Source organism: Ochotona princeps, chromosome 28 (assembly GCF_030435755.1).
Source record: "Ochotona princeps isolate mOchPri1 chromosome 28, mOchPri1.hap1, whole genome shotgun sequence".
In the NCBI taxonomy this organism is placed as follows: domain Eukaryota; kingdom Metazoa; phylum Chordata; class Mammalia; order Lagomorpha; family Ochotonidae; genus Ochotona; species Ochotona princeps.
This window is the reverse complement of record NC_080859.1, coordinates 23,219,944-23,247,836: the sequence shown is the minus strand read 5'-3', so window position 1 is coordinate 23,247,836 and position 27,893 is coordinate 23,219,944. Positions and strand designations below refer to the sequence as shown.

Below are 27,893 nucleotides of genomic sequence, written 5' to 3'. Positions count from 1 at the left end.
TGGTCTTGAACATGAACCCACAGGTCTCCAAATGCCCCCTCCTTGTGCCATCTCTCAGACCCCACGCAGGCCCACACCACCAAGCTTTCACAAGCTTTGACGTGTGCTATGGGCAGCCCGTGGGCTTCACACTAGGCCCCCTCTGGAGCAAACCTGCCAGGCTTTCTCCACTTGGGCTGGCCAAAGGAACCAGACTAGGTGACCTAAGGCTCACAGCCCAACGCGCACCATGCGGGTGGGCCAAAGGACCCAGGACATGCGACCCAGGCCGCTGCTCAGAAAAGCAAAGTACTAAGGTCAGAGCACCTGGGCCTAGCTGGGCCCCCCACACCCAGGACTCAGTGTATGACTGCCACCGTGGTGTTGAGCCAAATTACCCACACCTGGTGACCCTCTGAGTCTCCCGATGGGGTGACAGAGGCCCAGGGATTCGGGACATCTCACACTGCTTCCCCAGCACGTTGGCAAGGAGCTGCACTGGAAGCGGAGCAGTCAGGATTCCAAGCAGTGCTTACTGACACGCTGCCAGCAGATAGGCTGACCCACAACCTTGGGCCCAGGCAGGGGTCTCGCCATCAGCTGCCTCCTTCGACGGTGTGCACTGGCAGAAACGTGGATCAGACGTGGAGGCAGGACACCATCCCAGGCACTCCGACATCGGATGCGTATGCAGCCACAGGCAGCTTGACCTGCATGACACCTGTGCCCATGATGCTGTCGTTTTAACCTGAAAGGTTCAATACTGTTAGTATGATGATGTGGTAATAAACATAATTACTTAAGCCTATAATCGTGCCATATTTATGAGCTATGGTGCCAATTAGCAGCTCAAAACTTAAATGGTGATTAGAGATCATGTGAGATTTTAATTGAAACAAAAAGGAAACTATGAGGAAAATGGAGGCAGTAATTACATGGAAGCCATCAAGCTGTGAACACCACTGCAGATGACGATGGTTCAAAGGTCACATATTTACTGTAATAGAAAACAGCCAGTATAAATAGGTCTTTTTTTCCAAAGCAATCATTACTTTTTGATTAAGATGTTGGTACACACTGAAAACATAAAATACAGTAGAGTAAGCTATAAATGACATGGAATACTAATGTGTACTGATTGATTTTGAAAATCAGTGTTACAGAGAAAGAGAGGGAGCAAAAGGGAAAGGTCTCCGGCCCTCTGTGTTGCTCAGCAGAGAGCCATGAAGACTAGCACTGCGCCAGGCTGACGCCAGCAGCCAGGAGCGTCACCCGGGTCTCCCACACAGGTAGAGAGGCCCAAACCCTTGGGCCATTCTTTGAAGCTTTCCTAGGTGCGTTAGCAGAGATCCAGTTCAGAGTGAAGCAGCCAGGACATGAGCTGGCGCCCCTCTGGGATGCCGGCGCTACAGGCAACAATTTCACCCGCTATGCCACCCGGCCACCTCTTAATGTCTTATAGGAACAGCCATCTCCTACAATTCAGACACTCCAAGAGCATACAGCATCACCGTCAAAGTCACGGGTCTCAGGCAGCTCTTGGTTCTGCCTTCAGCTGGCTTTTCTTCCAAGTGAGACGCATGACGGCCAAGAGTGGGACCTTGACAGAGTTCGTGTGCACCAGGCAGCCGGTGGAGGGGGCGCGGTCGCACAGGTGCAAGCCACAGGGCTAAACACCTGGACATGTGGGTGCACAGGGTCACACGCAGCAGGCAACTGTGGTGCTTCATGCCTGGGGCATTGGCAAGGAACAGTTTCTTTCAGGGAGTTTTTCTTCTCTTTGGAGGTTGTATCTTTGTCTTCCAACGCCTGGGCAAGCATGTAACTAACCTTCCTTTGATGAGCCAAAGCTTCCTCTTTATCATTCAACTGAAAGCATAGAAATTTGAAATGCATCAGTTAGCGAATCACAGAACAGATTCCAAGCAAGGAGTACTGTAGTGTTTTACCAGAGCATTCTTTCTTACACCTGTCAAGTCAACGGATATGAATCCATGAAATGACGTTGAGGGTTGTCTTGAATTTTTAAGATGCATTTCTTTGAAAGGCACAGTTACAAAGCAAGAGAAATAGGGACGGGGAGAGAAAGAATGAGAATAAGAGAAATCAGATCCAGCTTTGCTTCACTCCTCAGGTGGCCCCCAACAGCCAGAGCAGGGCCAGTCCCAAGCCAGGAGCCAGGAGCTTCTTCCAGGTCCGCCATGCAGCTGCAGGACCCACGGACACAGGCCACCCTTCAACGTGTTCCCAGCCGCACTAGGCAGGAGCCGGACGGGAAGCAGAGCAGCCAGGATATGAGCGGCTGCTCTGTTACAAGATGGTGGGGCAGCAGACGACCTCTCTGTTTCTCCTAAGTTGTTTCAAATAAATGCATGGATAAATACTTGGTGTTGTCTGCACTGTGCCTGGAGACACAGATGAACGGCACACTGGAGCTAGCTGTGAGAGCCTCCCCGCCTCCGAGGCAGAGCCTTAGTTCTGCTTGGATCGCAGCTGGGAGAAGACAGGGCATCCAGGCAGTTCTGGGAGACGAAGGTCACAGTTTTGGAGCGTGATAGCCAATCAGGGCCACAACATAGAAGGCGAGGGTAGACAGCAATGAGCGGAACTCACGGATTCGTTTACCTCCCACCCCTAACCAAGGAGAGCAGATACTGACCAAATCTACCAGCATCTTGAAGACCTCTTGCGCATGATGCTGGTCTGTCCTCGAAGAGCTGTTTTCTGAAGGCAGCAAGTCCAGGAGTTTCTGTCCTAAGGTCTTTTGGCTCCTTTCTGATGGAAACCCTAAGACTGAACATGAACATCCCGCTGAGATGGGAAAACGCACTCAGTCATGACAGGGGTGGCAGGGGTCTCCTAGGACGCGTGTGTGCAGGGCTCCGGGAGGCCGGCCGAGCCTGCGCTTTGCAGCCTGAAGGACACTGCACGCAGGTGAGCGCCACCAAATGGGAGACAGTGCGTACTGCCTGGCCCTCGCACACAGTGTCCCTTAGTAACAGCAGGCACTGCCCAAGAAAGCAGGCCCTGGCACAGAAATCCCAGGCACAGTCTATAGGGGAGGGTGGGTCGTGGCACTGAGGCCTTGTACCCTTTATCTCAGCACCCACATCGGCACTGGTTCTAATCCCGGCAGCTCCACTTCCCATCCAGCTCCCTGCATGTGGTCTGGGAAAGCAGTTGAGGACAGCCCAAAGCCTTGGGACCCTGCACCCGTGTGGGAGACCTGGAAGAAGTTCCTGGCTCCTGACTTTGGATCAGCATAGCTCCAATCATTGTGGCCACTTGGGCAGTGAATCATCGGACTGAAGATCTTTCTGTCTCTCCGTCACTGTAAATCTGACTTTCCGATAAAAATAGATAACTCTTTAAAACACATATATTAAAAAAACAAAAAAAACCTTTTTAAGAGCTCAAAACACCGGATTTGGGGAGTTTCCAGAGAATGGAACACATAACCAATACGTGCTGGGTCCCTTCTCTTCCTTCTTTCTCCTCCCTCTCTTCCTTGTCCATCAACAGGGACAACCCAACGTCCTCCAGTCAACGACATGGGACCCCAGAGCCCTGCTCCAACAGCATGCCTTGAACTTGCTGCAGGCTGAACTTGCTGCAGGTGAGCGCTCCACAGGCCTAGCTGAGAGCAGAGAAGCCCACTGCTCTGTTGTCACACCAGAGTCCCAGGAGTGGAGTCAGTTACTGCTCCTCACACACCAGCTGCCTCGCCCAGCACACTCGCCTGCCCTGAGCCGGACAGCAATGTCCCACTGACAGTTTTTATCAAACGGTTATCGCAGAAAATAGCTGTACGCATATCGATTCTGTATTTATTAAAAAAAAAATGATTATTGAAGTCGGAGCAAGTCAATGGACTCTGAAATTCTGGTGTTAGAAAACTTTTAGGAGATAATAGATGTCTCCTTGGGAACAAGGAATGTGAACCACACTGTCTCTTTCACCCTAAGAGCAGTTGTTTGGATCACTTTCTTTTTTCTTTAATGATTTGTTTTCTTGGAAAGTCAGATTCACAGAGAGAAGGAAAGACAGAAAGATCTTCCATCCACTGGTTCATTCACCTAACTGGTCACAACAGCCAGAGCTGCGCTGATCCAAAGCCAGGAGCCAGGAGCCTCTTCTGGGTCTCCCACACAGGTGCAGGGTCCCAAGGCTTTGAGCCGTCCTCAACAGCTTTCCCAGGCCACAAGCAGGGAGCTGGATGGGAAGCAGGGCCACTGGGATTAGAACTGGCGCCCAAATGGAATTCAAGTGCGTCCAAGGCAAGAATTTTAGCCACTAGACTACCATGCGGGGTCCTAAACAGATCACTTTTAAAACGTGTCTTTGCTATTTTCTTAGTTTGGGCTTACTATTTTCCTTGTTCCTTCCCTATTGGCCACTTCCTATGCTTTCAGTAAAGCTGTAGGAGTAACATTGAGGGCTACTGTGGTAACGGGAGAAGGGCGGAGTTTGCCTCCAGCCGGACCCAGAACGGATGGCGGAATTCTGGCGGGGCCCCTCAGCCCGTGAGACCCCATTGCACCAATGAGGGGCACAGACCCATATCCCCCCGCCAACGGGCTCCGAGGTGAACCCGTCTCGCCTCCACGTCAAGCAGCGTTTAAAAAGCCCCTTCCCCGTCTCTTCCTCTGCAGCCCACTCCTTCACGTCTGACCGTCTGCCGCACGGGGAAGGGCAGCCCGTGACCATGGTTCCCTGAAATATGGGCCATCTGAATGCTTTCCATACATTCGGCTGAGTTAATCTTTCCCTGCTGGTCGGAGAATCTAACATTTTGGCCAGCGGCGAATCTAACAAACATTTCATTACTGATTCTAAAAGTAACTATATTACTGTCATATACTTATACTACTACTAATGACTACTACTTGAAAAGCAGTATTTAAAAATATGTATTGAAAAAAAAAATGTATTGAGGGCCCAGTACAATAGCCTAGCAGCTAAAGTCCTCGCCTTGCACACACCAGGATCCGAGAAGGCCACTGGTTCATGTCCCAGCAGCCTCACTTCGCATCCAGCTCCCTGTTTAAAACCGGGTTTAGAACCGGTGCCCATATGGGATTCTGGTGTGTGCAAAGCGAGGACTTCAGCCACTAGGCTATTGTGCCGGGTCCTCTAAGACAATTCTATGAAGGTGCCCAGCCTAATATATTTTCCTTATCCCTAAATGTCTCCTCTGGAAGCATACATTTTTAATACATGTTTAATGAATGATAGATACATTTCTGTTGAATTAAAATACCATTGCCAATTTTACTTCCTTCTTGGTCATTTTCTTTTTGAAATTCTTGACTAACTTATTTAGAGGTATGAACTCTAGAGGGAGAAAGGTGTTCCCTCTGCTGTTTCACTCCCTAATGGCCACAGTGGCTGGGGCTGGACCAGGCCAAAGCCAGGAGTCAGGAGATTCTTCCAGGACACCCACGTGGGCGGCAGGAGCCCAAACACGTGGGCCATCTTCTGTTGCTATTCTGAGGCCATTAGCAGGGAAGTGGATCAGAAGTGGAGCAGCCAGGACATGAACTGGTACCCGCTTGGGATGCTGGCATTGCAGACTGCCGCTTAACCCACTATGCTGCAGCGCCACAGCCATTTCCTTTCACAAAACCTCTATTGTGCGGTTTTCCATTAAACGCAATGTTGTTTAAGTAAAATACAAGATGAGCACCACAGAGGCTCTCCCGTTACGCTTGTTCATTTCAGGAACTCATTTGCAAATGTAACACGCGCTGACGCCCCTTTTTTCCATAGTTGCTACATGTTTTTGAGTAACTCACACCTACGTGTGAACTTGAATTACACCCTTGCACACTGGGCCAAACGAGTGTGCTTCACGGGCTTTGACTGTGACCATTAACAGCACTGATACGACACCTGCTGAGGCCATGAAAATGCAGTTACCGTCCTCTTTCAGGTGCTTCCAACTGATCCGTGTGGCTGCTTTCTGCCACATTTTATCCGTTTGTGTCCATCTTAGGGCCTGGTCACTTCTCCTCATCAGCTGCTGCTCAAACGCAATTCTGAACGCATCGGCCATCACACACGCTTCTTCTTTACTTCTCCGCAGAAGTTCCAACTGGTTTTGGAAGAAAGGTTGGGAGGCATCAGGGGCAAAGCCAGAACAATTCTTGCCGGACAGCTGAAGCAAGTCCCCCCTGCCTAGCTGGCCTTGGCGCTGGACTGGATCCGTGTGACTTATGTCGGTGGCTCTCAGAGTTTCCCGTATGCAGCTCTTGGGCCTCACCCCGCTGGGAGCATCCTGCCCAAAAGCCAGGGAAGGGGGACCCAGGGAGAGAGAAGGGGGAGGCTGCCAAGAGCTGCATTCTGATTTGACATCGACAATGACAGTAAACACCGCTCGCAATGCCTCCCTCCACTGAGCTGGACTCCGTGGCACGCCATCGTATGTTGAAGACCATAGAACTACAGAGACAACATTTTCACTTATGGTCCATCAACTGCACAAGGGTATTTTCGACAAGTTCAGAGTTAAAATGTATTAAAAACAAACTTCAGGAATTTCGAGTCTGCTTTGGTCCCAAAATACTGTTTTTTTTAAAGATTTATTTTTATTGCACAGTCAGATGTATACAGAGAGGAGGAGAGACAGAGAGGAAGATCTTCTGTCCGATGATTCACTTCCCAAGTGAACACAACAGCTGGTGCTGCACTGATCCTAAGCCAGAAGCCAGGAGCCAGGAGCCTCCTCCAGGTCTCCCACATGGATGCAGGGTCCCAAGGCTTTGGGCCGTCCTCCATTGCTTTTCCAGGCTACAGGCAGGGAGCTGGATGGGAAGTGGGGCTGCCAGGGTTAGAACTGGTGCCCATATGGGATCCCAGCGCGTTCAAGGCGAGGACTTTAGCCGCTAGACCACGGCACCGGGCCCAATATTTTTTTTAAATAAATAAAAAAAATAAGTGTTGATTTGAGAGGCAGAAAAAAAGGACAAAAGCCAATAAACACAGCTCACTGCAACAGACTCACTCCTTAGCCATCCTCAGTGGCCAAGGGTGGGCCAGGTCCAAGGCCTGGAGCTGTAACTTAATCCAATCGCCCACATGCGTGGCAGCAACGCAATCTCCCAGGGTACGTGCTGGGAAGAAGCTGGAGACAGGAGCTGGGGGCAGGAATCAAACCCAGGTCCTCCCATCTGGGGCACCGGTGCACGAACCTAAGGCTAAACACCTGCTCCCCAAACTTATGTTTCAATTCTCTACCCACAAACTTTTTGAATGCCTTTACATTAGCAATGAAAGCCCTACTTTGCTGGTAGCTATGGTTGGATTAACTGCATCACAGGCTCAGGGGAGGAAGCTAAGCATTCCATGGTGGGCCTGGCACGATGGCTCAGTTGGCTAATCCTCCCTCTTAAGTGCTGCCATCCATCCAGGCACCAGTTTCTGTCTTGGTTGCTCCACTTTCATCCAGAGCCCTGCTGGTGGCCTGGGAAAGCAGTTAAGGATGGCCCAAAGCCCTGCGTCAGAGACCCAGAAGAAGTTCTGGGCTCGTAGCTTCGGCTCAGCTCAGCTCTGGGGAGTGAATCATCAGACTGTTTGTGCTCTTGTTAGCCAATGTTGCTGAGCCCAGCGGCTTTCCCCATCAACGCGCAGGGTTCCTTTATTTTAGATCCACGTACAGAAAATGTTAGAAAACATCAACTACAGGGACCGGTGCTGTGGCATCCCATATCTGGGTGCCGCCCAAGGTTGGCTGCTCCACGTTTGCTCCAGCTCTCTGCTTACGAGAAAGCAAAGCAGACAGCCCATGTGCTCAGGTCCCCATCACACACATGGAAGACCCAGATGTCATTCCACACTCGTGACTTCCGGCTGGCCAAGCCACAGCAATTGCATGGGTCTCTCCCCTTTTTCTCTGATACTCTTTTCAACAAATAAATCTTTAAAAAAAAAATGCATATGCACTCTAAGCTGAGGTCAATGACCTTACATGGTTTCCTAGATGCCAAGAGAACAAAAGCCAGCCCAGGGGTAAATGCTAACGGATGAGCCTCTAGGTGGTAGCCCCTCCAGCGAAGTTCATTATCACAGATGCTCCCATTGATACAGGGATCAAGACTGGGCCAGTTGCGATGAGGGCCGTACCTCATGCTTCAGCTGCAGCAGCAACTTCCGGCTGGATGCCGCCATTTGGGCACAAGGACAGGGCCTCCCTCCAGGACCGGGACAAGGGCAGGCTCCGAGGACGGCCAGCTGCAAATCCGAAAGCATTACTCCATTACGAAGGGCCATGCTGCTTTAGCCACACGCAGCAGAGGGGCGCCTCACACAAACACACACACACACACACACACACTTCACTATTCAAGCATCTGAGCAAAGAAACCCAAGAAAAGAAAAAGGAAAAGATGAGAAAGACAAGACAGCCGGGACCAGGAGTCTGGGGTGCAAGGCGAAATTCATCACACGAGAGAAACAAACTCACTGTTTGGAATGACAACTTAAAAAGGAATAACACCTTCCTTCTTATTCCGAGAGCTTTCCTGTCCGCGGCAGGAACGGAGCCTAACAGTATTGAGCACCAAGATTTACACTGCGGATTTCCCTGGGCCAGCCTGTCCCCCGCCCCAAGGAGAATGGCAGGCTCAGAAGCGACAGGCAAAGGGGGATGGCAAAGGGTATGTCAGGCAAGGGGACTGTCAGGGAGGGTGGTGGGCAACTTCACTCTCCCACCCAAGGCTCGGCACCTGTGCATCGTGCTCAAGACATCTGGGTTGGGGCCCGGCGGCATGGCCTAGCGGCTAAAGTCCTCTCCTTGAACGCACCCCAGGATCCCATATGGGTGCCGGTTCTAATCCCGGCAGCTCCACTTCCCATCCAGCTCCCTGCTTGTAACCTGGGAAGGCAGTGGAGGACGGCCCAATGCATTGGGACCCTGCATCCACGTGGGAGACCCGGAAGAGGTTCCTGGCTCCTGGCTTCGGATCGGCATAGTACCGGCCCGTTGCGGCTCACTTGGGGAGTGAATCATCGGATGGAAGATCTTCCTCTCTGTCTCTCCTCCTCTCTGTACATCTGACTTTGTAATAAAATCAATAAATCTTTAAAAAAAAAGAGACACACACACACATGCCGTTTTGGGAGCAGATGCTGTGCTGTGGCACAGTGGGTTAAGCTGTGGCTTGCGATGACTCTGTCCGACATCAGAGCACCACTTTGAACCCCAGCTGGTCTGTTTCCACAGCTTCCTGCTCGCATATCTGGGAGGGCAGTGGAAAATGACCCCGGATGTTGTGGCCACTTGGGAAGTAAACCAATGAATAGATGCTATCTTCCTCTCTGTCCTCGCTCTCTTGCTCCGCCTTTCAAATAAATAAATCAATAAATGACAATAAAAGTAAGCAGCCAGCACATGGTGACACAGGCTAAGCCTCCGCCTACAGGGTCAGCATCCCACAGGACAGTTTCAGTCTGGGCTGCTCTACTTCCCATCCAGCCCTCTGTTTATGACCTGGGAAAGCAGCAAAGGAAAGGATGGCTCAATGCCTTGGGACCCTGCACCCAAATGGGACACCCAAAAGAAGCTCCTGGTTCCTGGCTTCGGATTGGCTCAGCTCCAGCCGTGGCAGCCACTTAGGGAGTGAACCAGGAGATGGAAGACCACTGTGTCTGTCCTTTTCTATGTGAATCTGAAGTTCAAGTAAAAAGAAAGAAAAATTTACTTATTTTTGTTAAAGATTTATTTATTTTTATTGGAAAGGCGGATATACAGAGAGGAGGAGAGACAGAGAGGAAGATCTTCCATCCAATGATTCACTCCCCAAGTAGCCTCAATGGCTGGGGCTGAGTCAATCCGAAGCCAGGAGCCAGGAACTTCCTCCAGGTCTCCCATGCAGCTACAGGGTCCCAAGGCTTTGGGCCATCCTCGACTGCTTTCCCAGGCCACAAGCAGGGAGCTGGTTGGGAAGTGGAGCTGCGGGGGATTAGAACCGGCGCCCATATGGGATTCTTCCGTGTGCAAGGTGACGACTTGAACCACTACACTATCGCTCCGGGCCTGGAAACAAAAAATTTAAACAATATTTATTTTTATTGGAAAGTCAGATATATATGGGGGGGGCAGATCTGTCCAATGATTCACTCCCCAAGTAGCCGCCACGGCCGGAGCTGAGTCAATCTGAAACCAGGAGCCAAGAGCCGCCTCCAGGTCTCCCAGGTAGGTGCAGGGTCCCAAGGCTTTGGACCGTCCTCAACTGCCCTCCCAGGCCATAAGCAGGGATCTGGATGAGAAGTGGAGCAGCAGGGATACAAACCGGCACCCATATGGGATCCCAGTGTGTTCAAGGGGAGGACTTTAGCCACTGTTAGAGTGTGGGTAAAATGTTATTGTTGGGCAGTGTGAGATTCCTGTGTACTGAACAACTGCTACTTTGCTAGGCCAGGAGGTGCCTGGACTTTGGGAGGATTCCGCTTTAGCGATAAATCTGTTCTTTCCTGCCTTGCAACTTTGTGAAGGCAAGGGCACAGTTCTTCTCCGGTCCCAAAACAGAAGGAAGATAAGCGTGTGAGAATGGGATGAGCCATAAAGATAGTGGGTATGGGAACGGAACAGGCTGCCTGAAGGCCTGAAGGCCCTAAAATAACGAACATGTCTAAGGTTGTTACTTTTGATGTATTTCCCAGCCCCAAAGGGCCTATATAAGCTACTGTCTTGGGCTCTTCCGGGTCCGACCGCCCTGCTTGGCTGGCCTGCGTGCCCCAAGTGCGGTCTGACCCCAGAATGCTGGTGCAATAAACTCTGTTTGCTGTTTGCATTACCAGTAGACTGTTTGTCGTTCTCTGGGGGTTGACTAGCTCACACCGACATCCGGGGGCTTTGGCCCGGACTCTAACACCGCTAGGCTATGTCACCGGGCCTGAGGTTTAGTATTTATAGTTGCTTTTTTGGCCATTTCACAGTGAGTGAGGGTCTCTCTCCCTCCACTGCCACATTGCTAAAAAAAAATACATTCAGTTTTATTTTACTTTGAGTGTTAAAGAGTGATTTTCCACTTGTAAGTTCACACTCCACAAACACCTGTAACAGGTAGGGATGGCCCAAGTTGAAGTCAAGAGTCCAAAATCCCACTTGAGTCTCAGGTTGCCAGTGCCCACGGCCATCAACATGGGCTCCCAGGAAGCTAGATGGTCAACAGACCTAGCACTCAAACCCAGGCACTCCCATATGGGATGGGGGCTAAAAGGCCTCCCCCTAACTATTTTCTTGCAAGGCCAGGAGCTTCCGGGTCTCACAGGCCAGCAAGGAACTGCACAGGCCCAGCAGGTGTGTGTCCCCCGCAGCCGAGCCCCTCTACTGCGAAGCCTCCCTGAACCCCACCGCGCCTCACTTCCTGCTCTGACCGTGAGGCTAAAAGCTGAGATGAAGGCGAGGCTGACAGTAAGTGACGGAGCAGCCGGAAGTCCCAACACAAGGGCACCCTGCTGCGAACACAAGAAACACACGGGACACAAAGTGGCCAGCCAAGGGCTGCCATGCACGAAGGGCATGGCCAACGCAAGGTGCCAGGGCAAAGAGAAGGGAAGCAGGCCACTCCCTCAGCACGCACACACGCTTCCTACCTCCAGAGTGCAAACCTCCGCGGAGCCAGCGGTGCGCGAGCGCAGGCTCTCCTGGGCCACCTGCTGCTGTGTGACGTCCAGCACGGACAGGGCTTCCAAACACCGCCGGTTCAAAGCTAGGGCGGGCCACACAAGCACGTGTCAGTCACAGGGCTGTCCCCAGCCTCACCTCATCTAGTCATGCCAACGTCCTACACTCAGTCCTCACCAGCAAGGCACACGCCAGTGTTTATGATGTCTAGAGAGAGGCCATCTGATGGAACGTAGGTGACGCAGGCGACAATCCCTGTGAAATGCCAGCTAAGGTGACCCCCATCTCTCCCGCGGAAGCACCCTAACTCTGCCAGGCAGGGCTGCACCTCAGCCACTGCACGGACTTCAAACACCCCCACCATCAGAAGTTTCCATAAAGCACAACAGAAAACCACACAGAACGACCGAGGCCCAGCTGCCCACTGGGGAGCAGAGGGCTGGAGGGGCAGGGAGGTCAGGGAGGACAGGAACGGTGAATGATCCTAGTGACACTCCAGGGCTCCCTGCCAGGCGGGGGTCAGCCGCAGACACCCACCGGCCCACCCCTGGCCTCGCCTCCTTCCAGCTGCCACCTAGTTTTCCACTAAGAAGGGAAGGGAGAATTCACGTCTACTCCTAAAATCGTTACGCCAGAGTACAACGAAGGCGCGTGGAAAGGTGGAATGAAATTTAAAGAGCCATGTATGGGGCCAGCTCATTGGTTCTACTGGCTAATTCTCCACCTCAAATGACTAATCTCACATGGGTCTCCTTCTTTCAAACAAACGAATAAAACCTTAGATTTTTTTTATTACTTATTTTATGTTATTTTTATACTAAAACCTTAGATTTCGGGAGATCCATGTGCAGTATTTCCTTAGTGTGACTTGTCACGACTTTTTTTTTAAGAGATGTATGTACTTAGTTTCTCAAACATCAGGTGCTGTGCCAGTTGAGACTGCGAAGAAACTGCTTCGTGGGCATTAGGTTTGACTTTGGGGCAGTGGACACAGGGACGGTGCCTGCCTAACTTTGTAAATGTGACTGCATTGTTCCCTCCAGATAATGCTAACTTATGTAAATTTCACCTTCATCGATTTTGTAATTTAAAAAAGTTTTTTTAAAAAGGTGTGTTTACTTGGAGATTGAGAAGAAAGAGGGACAGAGATGACCCAATTACCTTCTTCACTCCCCAAATGGCCGCATAGCCAGTTACTGGGGTCAGGCTAAAGCCAGCAGCGTCCTCTGGGTCTCCCATGTGGGTGCAGGAGCCCAAGCACTCAGGCCACCCTTTGCTGCGATCCTAGGCCTGTTAGCAGGGAGCTGGACTGGCAGTGGGGCAGCTGGGACTGGGGACAGTGCCCATATGAGACTCTGCCATTGTCTGAAATCTCCACTCTGCCAGGACAATAGGCTGCTTAATTTCAAAAAATTTGAAGGATGCATTTCTTCCTTCCACTATACATAAAAATACCTAGTACTAGGCCTGGCGGCGTGGCCTAGTGGCAAAAGTCCTCGCCTTGAACGCACCGGGATCCCATATGGGCGCCGGTTCTAATCCCGGCTGCTCCACTTCCCATCCAGCTCCCTGCTTGCGGCCTGGAAAAGCAGTCGAGGATGGCCCAATGCCTTGGGATCCTGCACTCATGTGGGAGACCTGGAAGGAAGTTCCTGGCTCCTGGCTTCGGATCGGCCATCGTGGTCACTTGGGGAGTGAATGATCAGACGGAAGATCTTTTTCTCCATCTCTCTTCCTCTCTGTATATCTGACTTAGAAATAAAAATAAATAAGTCTTTTTTAAAAATACCTAGCACCTAGTCTCTGTCAATATGTTTGCATTCTTGTTTTAAAATTTAATTACTCGAAGAGAGAGATGGAGAGAGTGAGAGAGAAATCTAGCTGTTCACTCCCCAAATGCCTCTGACTGTCTGAGCTGGGCCAGGCCAGAGCCAGAGGCCTGACCACACCAGGACGCCCACATGGGGGCAGGGACTTCAGCACTGGAGCCATCCACTGCCTCCCAGGGTGCACAGCAGCAGGAAGCTGGATCAGAAGTGGAGTCGTTGGAACTTGAACTTGACCCTCTAGTATGGAATGTTAACCGCTGTGCCATAACACCTGTGCCAATACATGTGTCCTGAAGCACAGGACAGTTACATAAAACTTATATTTCACTATGTTTTTGAAAGAACCATTAAAATACCACTTTTTACTTACCTGCATTTTCAGACTTTAGCATTTTGATTTCTTGTGTTTTTAGCTTCAAATTTTCTGTAAGGACTGCATTTTCATAGTTTAATCTGGAAAAAAAAATACCTTCAAATAGTTAACACTTCTTTATTATGTACTGTCTTTATTTCCACAAACAGAACATGCATACATAAATACAATTTTCCCTAAGTATTTTTTAAAAGATTTATTTATTTTATTACAAAGTCAGATGTACAGAGAGAAGGAGAGACAGAGAGGAAGATCTTCTGTCCAATGATTCACTCCCCAAGTGACAATGACCGGTGCTGCGCCGATCCGAAGCCAGGAGCCAGGCGCCTCCTCCGGGTCTCCCACGCGGGTGGAGGGTCCCAAAGCATGGGGCCATCCTCAACTGCTTTCCCAGGCCACAAGCAGGGAGCTGGATGGGAAGTGGAGCTGCCGGGATTAGAACTGGCGCCCATAAGGGATCCCGGGGAATTCAAGGCGAGGACTTTAGCTGCTAGGCCATGCCACCAGGCCCAAAATAAATAAATCTTAAAAAGAAAGGAAGAAAGCATTGGGCACAGCATGGTAGCCTAGTGGCTAAAACTCCTCGCTTTGCACACACAAGGATCTTATGGGGGACCAGTTCACATCCCAGCAGCCCCTGCTTGTGGCCTGGGAAAGCAGTCGAGGACGGTCCAAAGCCTTGGGACCCTGCACCTGCACGTGGGAGACCCGGTAGCAGTTCCTGGCTCCTGGCTTTGGATCAGCTTAGCAAGAGAGAGAGGCAGGAAGGGAGTGAGGGGGGGAGAGAGAGAGAGAAGAGGAATGAAATTAACACAAAAAGCAAACTACAGCATTGGCAAATGATAACGGATTTTATAATATTTACCATTCATTTGTTCACAGATGAAAGTGTATGCTATATTTCAATTATGCAGAGCCCAGCGGCGTGGCCTAGCAGCTAAAGTCCTCGCCTTGAACGCATCAGGATCCCATATGGGCGCCGGTTCTAATCCCAGCAGCTCCACTTCCCATCCAGCTCCCTGCTTGTGGCCTGGGAAAGTAGTGGAGGACGGCCCAAAGTCTTGGGACCCTCCACCTGCATGGGAGACCCAGAAGAGGTTCCTGGTTCCCGGCTTCGGATCAGCACAGCACCAGCCATTGTGGTCACTTGGGGAGTGAATCATTGAACAGAAGATCTTCCTCTCTGTCTCTCCTCCTCTCTGTATATCTGACTTTGTAATAAAATAAATAAATCTTTAAAAATAAATTCAATTGTGTACCTTTTCATGACTTTCAAAGAAAAGTTACAGCAGAAAAATACACAAACCTGTCGTATTTTTGAGTCCAAGATTCCTCTATGTTTTTAAGTCTATTATGATCAAATTCTATTTCCCACTGCAAGGCATTGATTTCCTGTAGAAAGAAAACAGTACTTCCATGGTAAAGCATTGTAAAAATATCATTTCAGGACAAGATGAGTAAGCTACAACCGTTAATAATCATTCAATTTTCTTTTCAGGTTTGTTGATTTTTGTTTGAAAGGCACATTTTACAGAAAGAGGGAGAGAGATCTTCCATGTGCTGGGTCACTCCTTAAAGGTCACAACAGCTGGAGCTGAGCTGACCGAAAGCTAGGAGCTTCATCTGAGTCCCACACCTGGATTTAGGGGCCCAAGCCATCCTCCATTGTTTTCCCAGAGCATCAGCCGGATTGGAACTGGAGTAGCCAGGTCATTTAGGATGTGGCACAGCTGGAGGAGGTTTAGACCACACGCCATGGTGTTAATCCCAAGAATCATTTACTTATTTCACAGAGACATTTAAAAGAGAAAAAATTACTGTTCAGAAAGAGCCTATGAGGTTCAGATGCAGAGAGGACCACCTCCTTCTTTGGCATTTGAAAAAGCTTTGTCTACGCTCACTTCCCGATTGGCTTCAAGATTAAGGTCTATTTTTTTCAGGGTTTACCCCTGTGTCATGCACATACTGCAAACAAAATTCACCCCTGAGAGTCCTGGCGCCTAACAGGCACAGGAAAGGAACCATCTGGAATGATCCCAAACTAGGTTTATGGTGCTAACGCAGCGGGGCAGGCAGAATAAAGAAGAGAGAGTGGAAGTGTGCATTGAAAGGCCTGCTACTTCCACGAAATGGGGAAAGCTGGATTCTTTGCCTGTGTGGCCTCTGCTGAGGCTCCCAAGGAGAAGGAAGGAGAAACAGACACGCAACAGCAGAGGATACGCAGACACGCTTCCAAGAGACTCCTGTTTCAAAAGCATGGCCAGTTTACACAAATCCCAGCTCAAGCTTAGTGACAAATACCTTCTCCAAGGATCTCTTTTGCTCCACAGTTTTCTGGAGTGCTGCCTGGGTATGACTTGTGGCTTTGCCCAGTATTGCCTACAGAAAATAAAAATACCATCAGTGTGGATTAAATGTCAAATGCAAGGCAATACTCAAATTTCTTACTTTTTTCTCTGAAGATGTTTCTTTTCTTTCCTTTTATGTTAAATCAGACAGCGAGATCAACATCTCTCATCCCACTGGTTTTGCCCCCTGAATGCCCACAGCAATCCAGCCTGGGCCATATGTAGAAGTTAGGCCGAGCCACGGCCAGGAAGCCAGAGCTCACTCCAGGTCTCCCATGTGGGTGTCAGGGACCCAAGGACTTAAACCGTCACTTGCTACCAGCCAGGGTACATGTTAACAGGAAGTTGGAATCAGAAGTGGAGCCAGAGACCAGTGCTGTAGCACAGCATGTTAAGCCACCATTCACAATCAAGAGTGCTGGTTCAACTCTCAGCTGCTCCACTTCCCATCAAGCTCCCTGTTCATGGGAGACCAACATCGATATCCTGGCTTCTGGATTTGGCCTGGCCCAACCCTGGCTGCTGCAGCCATTTGGGGAGTGAAGCAGCAGATGCAAGATAACTACCCACTCTTTCTTTTTTTCAAATAAGTGAAACAAACAAAAAGTCGGGGAGCCAGTAATCAAGCTCAGGAACGCCAATGGGAGATGCAGGTACTTCAAGTCACATGGCAGCTATTGCACCAAACGCCCAGCCCACACTTTGCCTTTTTTTAAAGATTTATTTATTTTTATTACAAAGTCAGATGTACAGAGAGGAGGAGAGACAGAGAGGAAGATCTTCCGTCTGATGATTCACTCCCCAAGTGAGCTCAACAGCCAGTGCTGCGCCAATCTGAAGCCAGGAGCCAAGAGCCTCTTCCGGGTCTCCCATGCGGGTGCAGGGTCCCAAAGCTTTGGGCCGTCCTCGACTGCTTTCCCAGGCCACAGCAGGGAGCTGGATGGGAAGTGGAGCTGCCGGGATTACAACCGGCGCCCATATGGGATCCCGGTGCGTTCAAGGCGAGGACTTTAGCTGCTAGGCCACGCCGCCGGGCCCCACACCTTTTTTTTAAAAAAAAGATTTATTTTTATTTGAAAGACAGAGATACAGAGAGAGAGAGAGAGAGAGATCATCCATCTATTGGTCTATTGGTTCATTCCCCAAATGGCCACAATGGCAGATGAGATGATTTGAAGCCAGGAGCTTCTTGTAGGCCTCCCGTGTGGGTACAGGGGCCCCAGGCCTTGGGGTGTCCTCCGCTGCTCCCTCAGGCCGTAAGCAAGGAGCGGGATGAGAAGCAGAGCTGCTGACACTCGGGCACCTGTATAGAATGCTAGTGCCACACGCAAAGGACCAGTCTGTTAAGCCACCATGCCGGTCCTCGTACCCAACATTTATGTTTTAAGGCAGCAGACAATTAAGCTAATGTCACCGTGACCCCCTTGGTGGGGAATCTGGCAATTCCAAAGTCAGTTCTTTGGTTCTTTAATACGGGAGTGAATAAATTTTACATGAAGAAAATGTTCCCAGCTGTCAAAGTTAAAAAGAAAGAGTTGGTGCTGTGAAACTTCATCTGGTCTCTCATATTTGTGGCAAGAGCAGCCAGGATTTGAACCAGTACTCCAATATGGGATGCCAGCTTTGGGCTTTGCAAGCAGAGGTTTGATGAGCTATGCCACAAAGCCAGCCCCAGAACACTCCTGTGTTAAAAGCAAAAACCACATCATTTATCATTGGAAAATATAAATAGCTGAAGTACAAAAATCACTTCTTACCATACTCTGAAGGATCTTCAGCGCTTCCTCTTTACCTTCAAGTTGTCTCTGGGATGCCTCAAGTTCAGTTTTTAAAATTTCTACTTCCTAAGTACAGGAATACATTTAGAGCTTTCCACAACATGGGCAAACCCAAAGTCATTTCTGGAGTTCATCCACACTTGCCACTGGCTCAGCTCATGCGCCAACGCGTCCTGGAATGCCTCTATGCTGGGCATGCTGGGGTCCGTGCAGTGGGTGTGGATGGTACAAAGGTGTAAAAAGAACAGTTCCCCTGTTGGCAAGGCCACAAGGAGCTTCCAGCCGTAGGACAGGGCCTGGCGGATGTCTCTCCAAACACCTCAACTCGGTTTCACTCCCTTGTGCATGGCACGCCAACCACCCTGCTAAGAATTCTGTCATCTATTGAGGCAATGTTGTTTGCCCGTGTGAGATGGGTTTTGCAACCAACGTGAGCTTAGGACTTCATGTTTCCGATCATGTCTGGGTGATCGGCTCTTTAATAATTTGCACACAGGAGTACAATTAAGCTCATGCTATTTCTGGACACCTGATTGTGTGCCTACCCATTGCCCTGGGATCTGGCTCATACATATGGCACGCCTTCTGAGAAATGGCTTGATAAGTATCCTAAAAATTAGTGATGGGAGTGTGAGCTGAAAGAAACTGCTTATGGCGATCAATACAGTTACTGTGACCTCAAAGGCTAGCCTGTCCTTGCAATTTCTTTGGAGTATAGGAAATGTATCTGTTTTAGCCTCTTGCATAATTTTTGGCTAGAGGAATTAAAGGATGCCTCTATTAATCTTATAGAGATATTTTAATTATTGTTGATTGTTTATGCAGCTATAGAGCCTATAGTTATAGGGGGATTTAATACTTGAAACTTTTGTCTTGGATCTTTATGTTTTTTCCCTTGTGACATATTTTTCCAAATAAGTGATGGGTAAATTGCAGAAACACAAATGCGGTGGAAATGTATTAGTGATTAGCAGGTAATCGCATGTGCCTTGGCCTTGGAGTCCTGGCTGTCGCTCCATAACTACTACTGAAGAATGAACAATGGCTTGCATTGAAGAATATGAACATAGTATTTTGCAGAATTATCTTTATGGGCACCTGCTTAGCCCTGAAGTACACACAGAATAACCAAAAGCCTGCGCATCCCCTCCTTAGTCAGGAAGTAAAAATAGAACAATTAAATGTTTGTGCAGAAGCTTGTGTTGGGGCTGGGAAAATAGAAAAGGACAGCTTCTTGAGCTGTTACAAGAAGGCACCAAGTGACTGTGTCTGGGTCTCTTTTCGCCAGCTCCACACTCACTTTTCAAGCTCCGAACTCCACTGGAGCTGGCCTTTGGCAAGGTACGCGAACCAGGCAGGCTAAACGTCTCTACTTCTGATTATAAATTAATGATATGAATCAATTAATTTGAAAGGTAGAGACTCAGAGAGAGAAAAAGAGACACACAGAGAGAGATCTTCAATCTATTGGTTTGCCCCTCAAATGGCTACAATGGCCAGAGCTAGGCTGGGCCAAAGCAGAAGCTTCATCCGGGTCTCCCCTGGGGGTTGCAGGGGCCCATGACCTTGGTCCATCCTCCACAGCTTTTCCAAATGCATTGGCAGGGAGCCTCAAACCAGTGCTGTTATGGGATGCCAGCCACTGCAGGAGGCTGCTCAACTCTGTTTAGCACGGGGCAGGCCCCCAAACCCAAATCGTTTTTTAGCCACCGAAGGCCACAGAGCTACCAATATGGGGAAAAAAAAAATTTAAGTCACATAAAACATCACATGACCGCTTATACAATTACACTAGGCACTATTGTGTATTGAATAATGCTCACCCCCAGAAAAGTTCTAGGCCCCCATACCGCGAAGGTGACTTTTACAGATGTGTTTAAAATAATTATATTAATAATAAATTCAGATTAGGCTAAAGAGTTTCATGGGTCACAGGTCGGGCAGGCTCAGAACTGTTGGAGTTCGGAGAAGCCACCTCTGCCCCGCGGCAGGCAGAAGCCAGCTAAGACACAGCTTCACTGGGCTTCACTCAACTTGGCTCACTTCATCTGTGCACAGTGGGACTTGACCAGCCTGCAACTGGTTGAATCTCAACTGCTATGCCTGGCTGAGCCTCAACTACTGCTACCAAAAGCAGACTCTATCGGGCTTTCAGTGAACTCTTCTGGCCTTGTAGCTCCTTACGGGAGGGACTCTGGGGGCACCATGAGTTGAACTCAAAGCCAGGAGCCAGGTGCTTCCTCTGAGTCTTCCAAGCAGGTGCTGGGTCCCAAGGCTTGGAGCCACCCCCTACTGCTTGCTCTCCCAGGCCATAAACAGGAAGCTGGATGGGAAGTGGAGCAGCCAGGATACAAACTGGTAGCCATCTGGGCTGCTGGCAATTGCAGGCTGAGGCTCTGGGATTTCCATTCCTTCCTCTCTCCAAATCCCCTCTCTCCGCTGATTTTCCTTACATGAGTATAATAATGTAGTCCTTCAAAAACAGTCACAAGCCTATCGTTATGCTGTTGAAGTGCATCCTGACATTGTAGGCATGGACAATGTGAGAGTCCAGCATCCTGTTGTCAAGACATACTCAACAGTTCCATCGAGGGTGCAGCTCCAATCTGGAAGTAGAGATGTACCCTGCCCTGTATCCTCACCTCTGATGGTCTCGATTATGCAGTTCCTCTAGATGGCCACATGCACATGCGTGTTTATCTACGTATCTGTTGAGCTTGTATTCTGCATGAAGCTTGCCTTATAGGAGAGAGAACTATGATACCTGCCCTTCGGGGACTGACTTACTTCACTGAGCCACTCACGTTGTCGTAAAAATGAAGGAAACACAGACACAGACGCACGGGGGAGGAAGCCATGTGGGTGATAGTGACAGAGGCACAGCAGGCCACCGCAGGTGCCACAGGGCCCACCCGAGCCCAGCAAGAGGCAAAGGAGGTGGAGGGGGCCCCTGCCCAGCCACTCGCAGGGCCAATCACAGTCTCCTGGGTGTCAAGGTTCTCCAGAACCAAGAGCAGACCGCCCGAGGACAGGCAGCTTCCACAGCACTCTGTCTGCCCTCACAGGGGTGCCCCTCAGGGCAGCTCCTGTTCCCTCGGGTGGCCGTCCCATCTGCTGACCTCAAGGGCGCGGAATCAGGCCATTTCAAAGCCAGGGAAGGCAAGTAGGGGTTTTTCTCTCTGGAGAGATTAGAGACCTAAGGGCAGGAGACCTGGGGGGCATCCTAAACGGCCTTTGTAAGAAATGAAGATGGAGCCTGTGTTGTGGCACAGAGTAAACACCTTCCATGCCCTCCTCTGGCCATGTGCACATGGGTTTGAATCCTGGCTGCTCACTATTTCAGTGCCTATGAAAGCATGAGGTGATGGCTCAAGTGTTTGGATCCTTGCCAGACCATGTAGGAGACCCAGGGAAAGCTCCGGACTTTGGCCTAATCCAGCTCTAGCCACTGTAGCCACCTGGGGTGTGGACAAGCAGAGAGATCTCTCCGTTTCTCCTTGTTCTGTAACTCTGCCTGTCAAATTAACTAATTAAACTTAGAAAATGAAGAAGATGGGAAGCAGAGAAGGCCAATTGAAAACCATGTGCTGGGCCCAGCGTGATAGTGTAGTGGTTAAAGTCCTCGCCTTGAACGCCCCGGGATCCCATATAGGTGCCGGTTCTAATCCCAGCGGCCCCACTTCCCATCCAGCTCCCTGCTTGTGGCCTGGGAAAGCAGTCGAGGACAGCCCAAAGCCCTGGCACCCTGCACCCGCGTGGGAGACCCGCAGGAAGCTCCCGGCTCCTGGCTTTGGATTGGCTTGGTTCCAGCCATTGTGGCCGCTTGGGAAGTGAACCAATAGATGGAAGATCTTCCTCTCTGTCTCTTCTCCTCCTCTCTCTATCTGCCTTTTCAATAAAAAATAAATAAGAAACCATGTGCTTTAGACTGTGGTTCCCCAGGAAGACCTGGAAAGCCAGCATTTGCCTTCTCTTTCATACTGGCGTTTAAACAGCATATTTTATTCCCATGAGAGTTTTAATAATACCTACCTGTAAAGTTTCAAGGAGACGCTGCCTTAACTCTCCATTTGACAACTCTGAATTAGTATCTGTTAGAGAAAAACAAAAACAAAAACTTGAGCCCTTTCATTTGCTATGTATAGGACAAAGTGTCAAATATATTTTCTCTTAAATTGCAAGAAGAAAATAATAGTAGGGCTGGGCGTTTGGCATAGAGGTGAATCAACACGGAGACTCTTGGATCCCGTGTCTCTTGGCCCTGCTCTCAGGTTCCAAGTTCATGTCCAAGGACATCTGAGACACAGCAGGTGATGGAGCAAGGATCGGGTCTGTGTCCCACGCGGGAGTTCTGGATGCAGTTTCTGCTCCACAGTTCCTGCCAGAGTCAGCCCCAGGCACCGTGAGCAGTTGGGAAGAGAGCCAGCAGACAGAAGCTCTGCTTCTCTCCATCTCTGACTCTCAGATGTAAAAAAAGGATGGGGGGCCCTAGCGGCTAAAGTCCTCGCCTTGAACGCCCCGGGATCTCATATGGGCGCCAGTTCTAATCCCGGCAGCTCCACTTCCCATCCAGCTCCCTGCTTGTGGCCTGGGAAAGCAGTCAAGGACGGCCCAATGCATTGGGATCCTGCACCTGCGTGGGAGACCTGGAAGAAGCTCCTGGCTCCTGGCTTCAGATCAGCTCAGCTCTGGCCATTGCAGTCACTTGGGGAGTGAATCATCGGACAGAAAATCTTCCTCTCTCTCTCTCCTCCTCTCTGTATATCTGACTTTGCAATAAAAATACATAAATCTTAAAAAACAAATTAAAAATCCATAGCTAATAGGCCTTTGCCTGCATTTTTCCACATTATTTCCAGAACCTACACCTGAGCCTTGCCTTGACAAATGAGGGGAAAAAAAACAATAATAAAAGATAATAGAAATATACAAAAAGCAAGGTAGGTCGTTGCTTGCTGATATCATTAGCAACCATCACCTCATTTCACAGAGTGCAACATGGGTCCCTGTAATAAACAGTGGCCACAGCTGGATGGCCACCAACCCTGTTTTCCAGGCGTCCAAAGGGTTAGTGCACTGACAAGGGGCCCAGAAGAGAGGGAGGGAGGGAAGGGCCAGGAAGAGGGAGGAAGGAAAGAGGAGCGAGGAGCCGGGGCTCTCACCAGTGCTGCTGCGTGGTCTGCAACCCGAGTTTCCGGGCCCGGGAGGCAAGGTATCGGACAAGCTCATCTGCTTGGGAAACTGAATGATGGATCCACTTCGTTCCTCCCCCTTTCTCGCAAACGGCGGAATGCCACAGGGCCTTTCGGTGGCTCTGTCCCCAGGCGTGCGGAACCGCGAACCTGCCGCTTCGTAAATGCCACCTGGTCTTCTTCCCAGGCCATAGCCGAGATCGCCTGCCGACATGTCATCTTCGTCCCTGTCCCAGGCCGGCACCTCCGACTCACTCAGGGCCCTCCCCAGCTTGCTCATGGGCCACACGCGTCCTGCTCAGAAGGAAAACACGCTTCTGTGGGGGTAAGAAAAGCCGCCGTGAAAAACACTTCAGAGGGGCTCAACTTCCACCTGTGGCACTGGCGTCCCCCTGGGCGGCAATTCGTGTCCCGGCTGCCGTCCTTCTGATCCAACTCCTTGCTTATGGCCTAGGAAAGCAGTGACAGATGGCTCAAGTCCTTGGGGTCCTGCACCCCCCTAGGACACCTGGAGGAAGTTACTGTCTCCCGGCTTTGGACAGCCTTAGCTCCAGTCGCGCCGTCATTTGCAATCAGCAAAAACCCCAGAGACAGAACCCCTCGCTGTGTCAGACCCCATAGTCCCCCACCTGGAAACAAACAGTCGGGCAGCTCCCAAGAGGCTCCCCTGGCCGCACTGAGGGAGGGAGGAACTTTCACCACCCCAGCGTTTCAAAACAACGGCTCTGCCTTAACTATTTAGAAAGACCTCGTTCTTTTCTCAATGTTACCCTGGGGCGTGGTGGAAACGCACACCGCTTGCACCTTTCTCTAACAACAACCCTGCGGACCAGGGACTACGCGTTTTCAAAGTTTCAAATAAATGAAATTGGTCTTTCATTTTGGGGGATCTGTCTCTTACTGTCTCCCCCCCAGAAACCAATGAAGACTCCGCTGTCCTCCACTTTGCATAACAGCGAACCTCTTTTAATAAAAGTCATATATTAAAAAAAAAGTAATATAAGCATTGTCGAGATTCAATGAAAGGTGATTTGAGGTTAAAGCATTTATATAAAAAAGATTGTATCAAGAAATGTGCCCCCTGCCTTGGGCGGGTTGGTTCAAGGACCGGACAGGAGTCGACTGTCTGCAGCCCCCTGTTATTTGGGATACAGGCGTGGGGACCCTCCAAGAACCAGGCTCGAGTGTTTTCAGACCTTAGCCAAACCTGGGGTCACTCCACTCTGGGACATGCAAGCATAGCTCTTTTCATCTTGAGATAAGAATGTAAGAAGTCAGGGAAAAACATCAACAGATGGAAAATCTTCCTCTCTGTCCTCCTCTCTTTATACCTGCCTTTCCAATAAAAATAAATAAATCATTTTTTTTTAAAGTCAGTTGATCTTTCTCTTTAGGGTCCCTGACCAAACTGGACAGAACTGGCTGCAGCTAACTCAGTGACTGACATCTGTGCAACTGACCTTGGCTTTCGTGGCTCATTATACTGTGAAGGTCACAGCCCTGGTGACCCTGCAGCAGCCACTTCTGAACCTGAGATGGAAAAGCAGGACTTCCTAAGGCGCAGGTTCAAGGGCCTTCTCACACCCCTTCTCTCGACACCTGTCCGTCCTGTGCCGTGGCCCAACTACGCCCATTGATTCTAACCCAACAAACTCCCAAACCACCTTTTGATCGAGGATATGAACTTGTCCCTCCTCTAGCCATACAGGCTGTAATAAATCTTTGTCAGAACTTAGGCGGGGAGGCAGTGACCAAATCCCATGCTGTCCCAGGCCGATGCAACAAGGCTGTGAGCGGCAACTTTTAGATTCTTTAAATACATTTCCCGGGCCCGGCGGTGTGGCCTAACGGCTGAAGTCCTCGCCTTGAACGCCCCGGGATCCCATATGGGTGCCGGTTCTAATCCCGGCAGCTCCACTTCCCATCCAGCTCCCTGCTTGTGGCCTGGGAAGGCAGTTGAGGACGGCCCAAAGCCTTGGGACCCTGCACCTGCGTAGGAGACATGGATGAAGCTCCTGGCTCCTGGCTTCAGATCGGCTCAGCTCTGGTCGTTGCATTCACTTGGGGAGTAAATCAGCAGAAGGAAGATCTTTCTCTCTGTCTTTCCTTCTCTCTGTCTTTCTTTCCAATAAAAATAAATAAATCTTTTTTAAAAATGAAGTTTGCTTGTTTCATGGTTCATTTCTTTAATTTTGATGATCTTTACATAGCTGATTAGGGTTCAAAGGGTCAAGGCCTACAGGAAAGTCGTGTCACATTCTCTATTTTCATTGTTTCAGGGTTCTAAACTTCTGTCTCTGTAGCAGTATTTTCCTGGACATGTCCCATGTTAGCCTATTTTCTGGATTATCTGGTAGTGCCAGAAATAAAACGTCTTTTTGGTTTTACACAAAGAGGTGTTTTCTTATTCCAGTCCTGGTACACACACCTGACCCCAAATTACTCAGCCCGGCCGGGAAATTCTGTCTGCAGCTCGGTGCTCGAATCCCTGGGGGAGGGCGGTAAATGAACAGACCTCAGACTGACCTCACAGAAGCCGAAGCCTTCCTAACCACTCCCCCACAAGACCTGGCCTCACTGACCAGCCTCCCCCCATCCCTGCAAGGCTGGGACACTGGAAGCCCATCCTGCTCATCCTCCCCCCATCCCTGCAAGGCTGGGACACTGGAAGCCCATCCTGCTCATCCTCCCCCCATCCCTGCAAGGCTGAGACCCTGGAAGCCCACCCTGTCCAGGTGCCCAGAAGCCCAGACTGCTGCTTGATCCCAACAGAAGTCACACCCTCCTTTGTCCCCAACTGCCTCCTGGCTGCCTGTTCAGGCTCCTTTTCCTGTTCCTGTCCCGTTTCCCCCACCCCCGCCCCGGTATGCGTGGCATCCACTCTTGACTCCAGCTGGAGCTCCTCCAGTGCCTTGGCCTTGCAGCCCCCAGGCTAGATCTCCTCCTTAGCCCTCTCAGACAATGCATCCACCGTGCTCCAAAAGACCCAGGTGCAAAACCGGCCTTTTCCTTTTGTTTTACTTCTGCGGATCTCCTACTCCTTCGAGGCTGAGTGACTCTGCGCAAACTGATTCATTCTTTGTAGACGCAGCCCCTGGAATGTCTCCTGACTTCTGGACGAAACCAATCATTTGTGGGTTGGACTGCTCTGGGCCACCCCACACACTACAGCCAAGTCCATTACCTGGACGCTAGGATGCCTTTCTCTTGTCCTCAAACACTTCCCTGGCTCCCCCAGCATACATCCTTCAAGTCCCACCCCTTGTTTTCCACAAGAAGGCTCATTCCTTCCCACACCCACTCGTGCAGTGTAAGCAAGCACAGTAGGACCCACAGGAAGCTCCTGCCTAGAAAATTCATCCACCTGCCGCCTTGACAAGTTTGCCTTAGCAAACAAGTTGGTCAAACAGACGTTTATTTCGGGGCTTGGCCATGAGCCTGGCAAACAGCCTGCTTCCCTTGGCCCCAGAGTTTTGTTTCAGACAATTTTTATTTTAGAATGATTTTAGACTCATAGTAAGTCGCAAAGTTAGAAATAAGAATTTCCTGTAAACACCTTACCCAAACTCGTCTAATGATAACGTGAGAGTTGGCTGATCAAAATAAAGAAATCCACGTTGGAGCTGGGCTGTTGACTACACCGCAGGCTCCATGAGGATTGGCCAAACTTTCGCCACAAAGCCACTTAACAAACTACATTTAGCACATGTCGTTTCAACTCCTACATTAATAGGAAAACTCCGTAGAGGAGAGGGAGAGAAAAAAGAAGTGTCCTTAAAAACGCGTCGCTCCATGTGCAAGGTCGGGAGTCCGTGGGAAGGCCCCCCAGTCTGCCCTCCGCCCGCTGGACCCCCACGGGCAGCTGCACCCAAGCCCCGAGCCACCCAGCCCCAGGTGACCGGCCCCCACCTGCCCGGCCCCCCGACATCCTCCCTGCAGCTGTTGCGGGGACCGTACCTCCGGGCACGGGCTCCGGCGCAGGCCCTCGCCGCCTCCCGGGGACCCGGGCGCCCCCATCCGCGCGCTCACCTGGCGCCTCCGCCGCGGCGCGTCCTCCGGGCCAGGTGACCGGCGGCGACCCGCGGAGCCCCGGGCCGGAAAGATGGCTTGGCAGCGGGACGTGAGCTGCGCCCACCCTGCTCCGATCCCACGGCGCCCCTCGGTGCAGGGCGGAGAGGGCAGGCGCCCGGGCCTGGGAGCCCTTAGGACACCCGGGTGTGAGCTGAGCTTCGGAGGCCCGGCGGGCCACGGAGACGAGGGCGGTGTGGGCGACCTGGCTCTGCGGATTTCCTGAACCCGGCGCCACCTCCCGCCGACCGGGGACGGGCGGTGTCGCAAGCGGTCGGAACCCCGATTTTCTACTAGAACTCAGGTGCAGGTCTGGGAGGGCGTGCGTGTCAGCATTTACGCTTTGGGGGGCAGGTTTGCTTTAGTGGTTAAGCCACCAGTTGGGATGCCTCTGTCTGCGGTCGGAGGGCCCGAGTTCAACCGGCTGCCAACTGGCCTGTTCCTGCCATGCTGATGGGACACCTGGCTCGGGTCACTGGTTCCTGGCTTCTGCCCCAGCTCTTCAAAAAAAAAAAAAAAAAAAATTGAGTCTGGAATTCAGGAATTTCATATATTTATTCATTCAGGGTTTTGGTTATTTGGATTTCTATGATTTCTCTCACCTAAGTTTTCACATGCAAATCACATATAACTTAAATGTATATCAGATTTCCGTATGTTACATATTTTTTAAAGATTTATTTTTATTGGAAAGTCAGAT

At 50.4% G+C, this 27,893-nt stretch overlaps 1 protein-coding gene across 5 annotated transcripts; it reads right to left on the bottom strand.

Moving 5' to 3' along the window:
* Nucleotides 1-1,170: 1,170 nt before the first annotated feature.
* Nucleotides 1,171-27,218, bottom strand: CCDC125 (coiled-coil domain containing 125). 5 transcript variants are annotated; one of them, XM_058656295.1, is made up of 12 exons: nucleotides 27,155-27,218; nucleotides 23,096-23,442; nucleotides 21,966-22,024; nucleotides 17,913-17,999; nucleotides 16,109-16,186; nucleotides 15,114-15,199; nucleotides 13,805-13,887; nucleotides 11,575-11,690; nucleotides 8,101-8,208; nucleotides 5,899-6,073; nucleotides 2,639-2,772; nucleotides 1,172-1,848 (listed from the first exon to the last, which is right to left on the bottom strand). In XM_058656295.1, the coding sequence occupies exons 2-12, from the start codon at nucleotides 23,403-23,405 to the stop codon at nucleotides 1,531-1,533; spliced, it is 1,554 nt and encodes a 517-aa protein (XP_058512278.1). In that variant the 5' UTR covers nucleotides 23,406-23,442; nucleotides 27,155-27,218; the 3' UTR covers nucleotides 1,172-1,530. The 5 variants fall into 5 exon arrangements, with proteins under 5 accessions (XP_058512281.1, XP_058512278.1, XP_058512280.1 ...); XM_058656297.1 differs by having other exon boundaries at nucleotides 2,639-2,766; XM_058656296.1 differs by having other exon boundaries at nucleotides 23,096-23,419; nucleotides 27,155-27,212.
* Nucleotides 27,219-27,893: the final 675 nt, after the last annotated feature.

What these genes read in the sequence shown, in the direction of transcription:
- CCDC125 (XM_058656295.1), bottom strand. Translation starts at nt 23,405, where the DNA reads ATGAGCAAGCTGGGGAGGGCCCTGAGTGAGTCGGAGGTGCCGGCCTGG. An exon ending in TGGACTCAAAAATACGACAG is followed by an intron (nt 13,888 to 15,113) that starts GTTTGTGTATTT and finishes TTTTTTTTCCAG; the next exon opens with ATTAAACTATGAAAATGCAG. An exon ending in GAAGCACCTGAAAGAGGACG is followed by an intron (nt 2,773 to 5,898) that starts GTAACTGCATTT and finishes GTTCATGTTCAG; the next exon opens with TCTTAGGGTTTCCATCAGAA.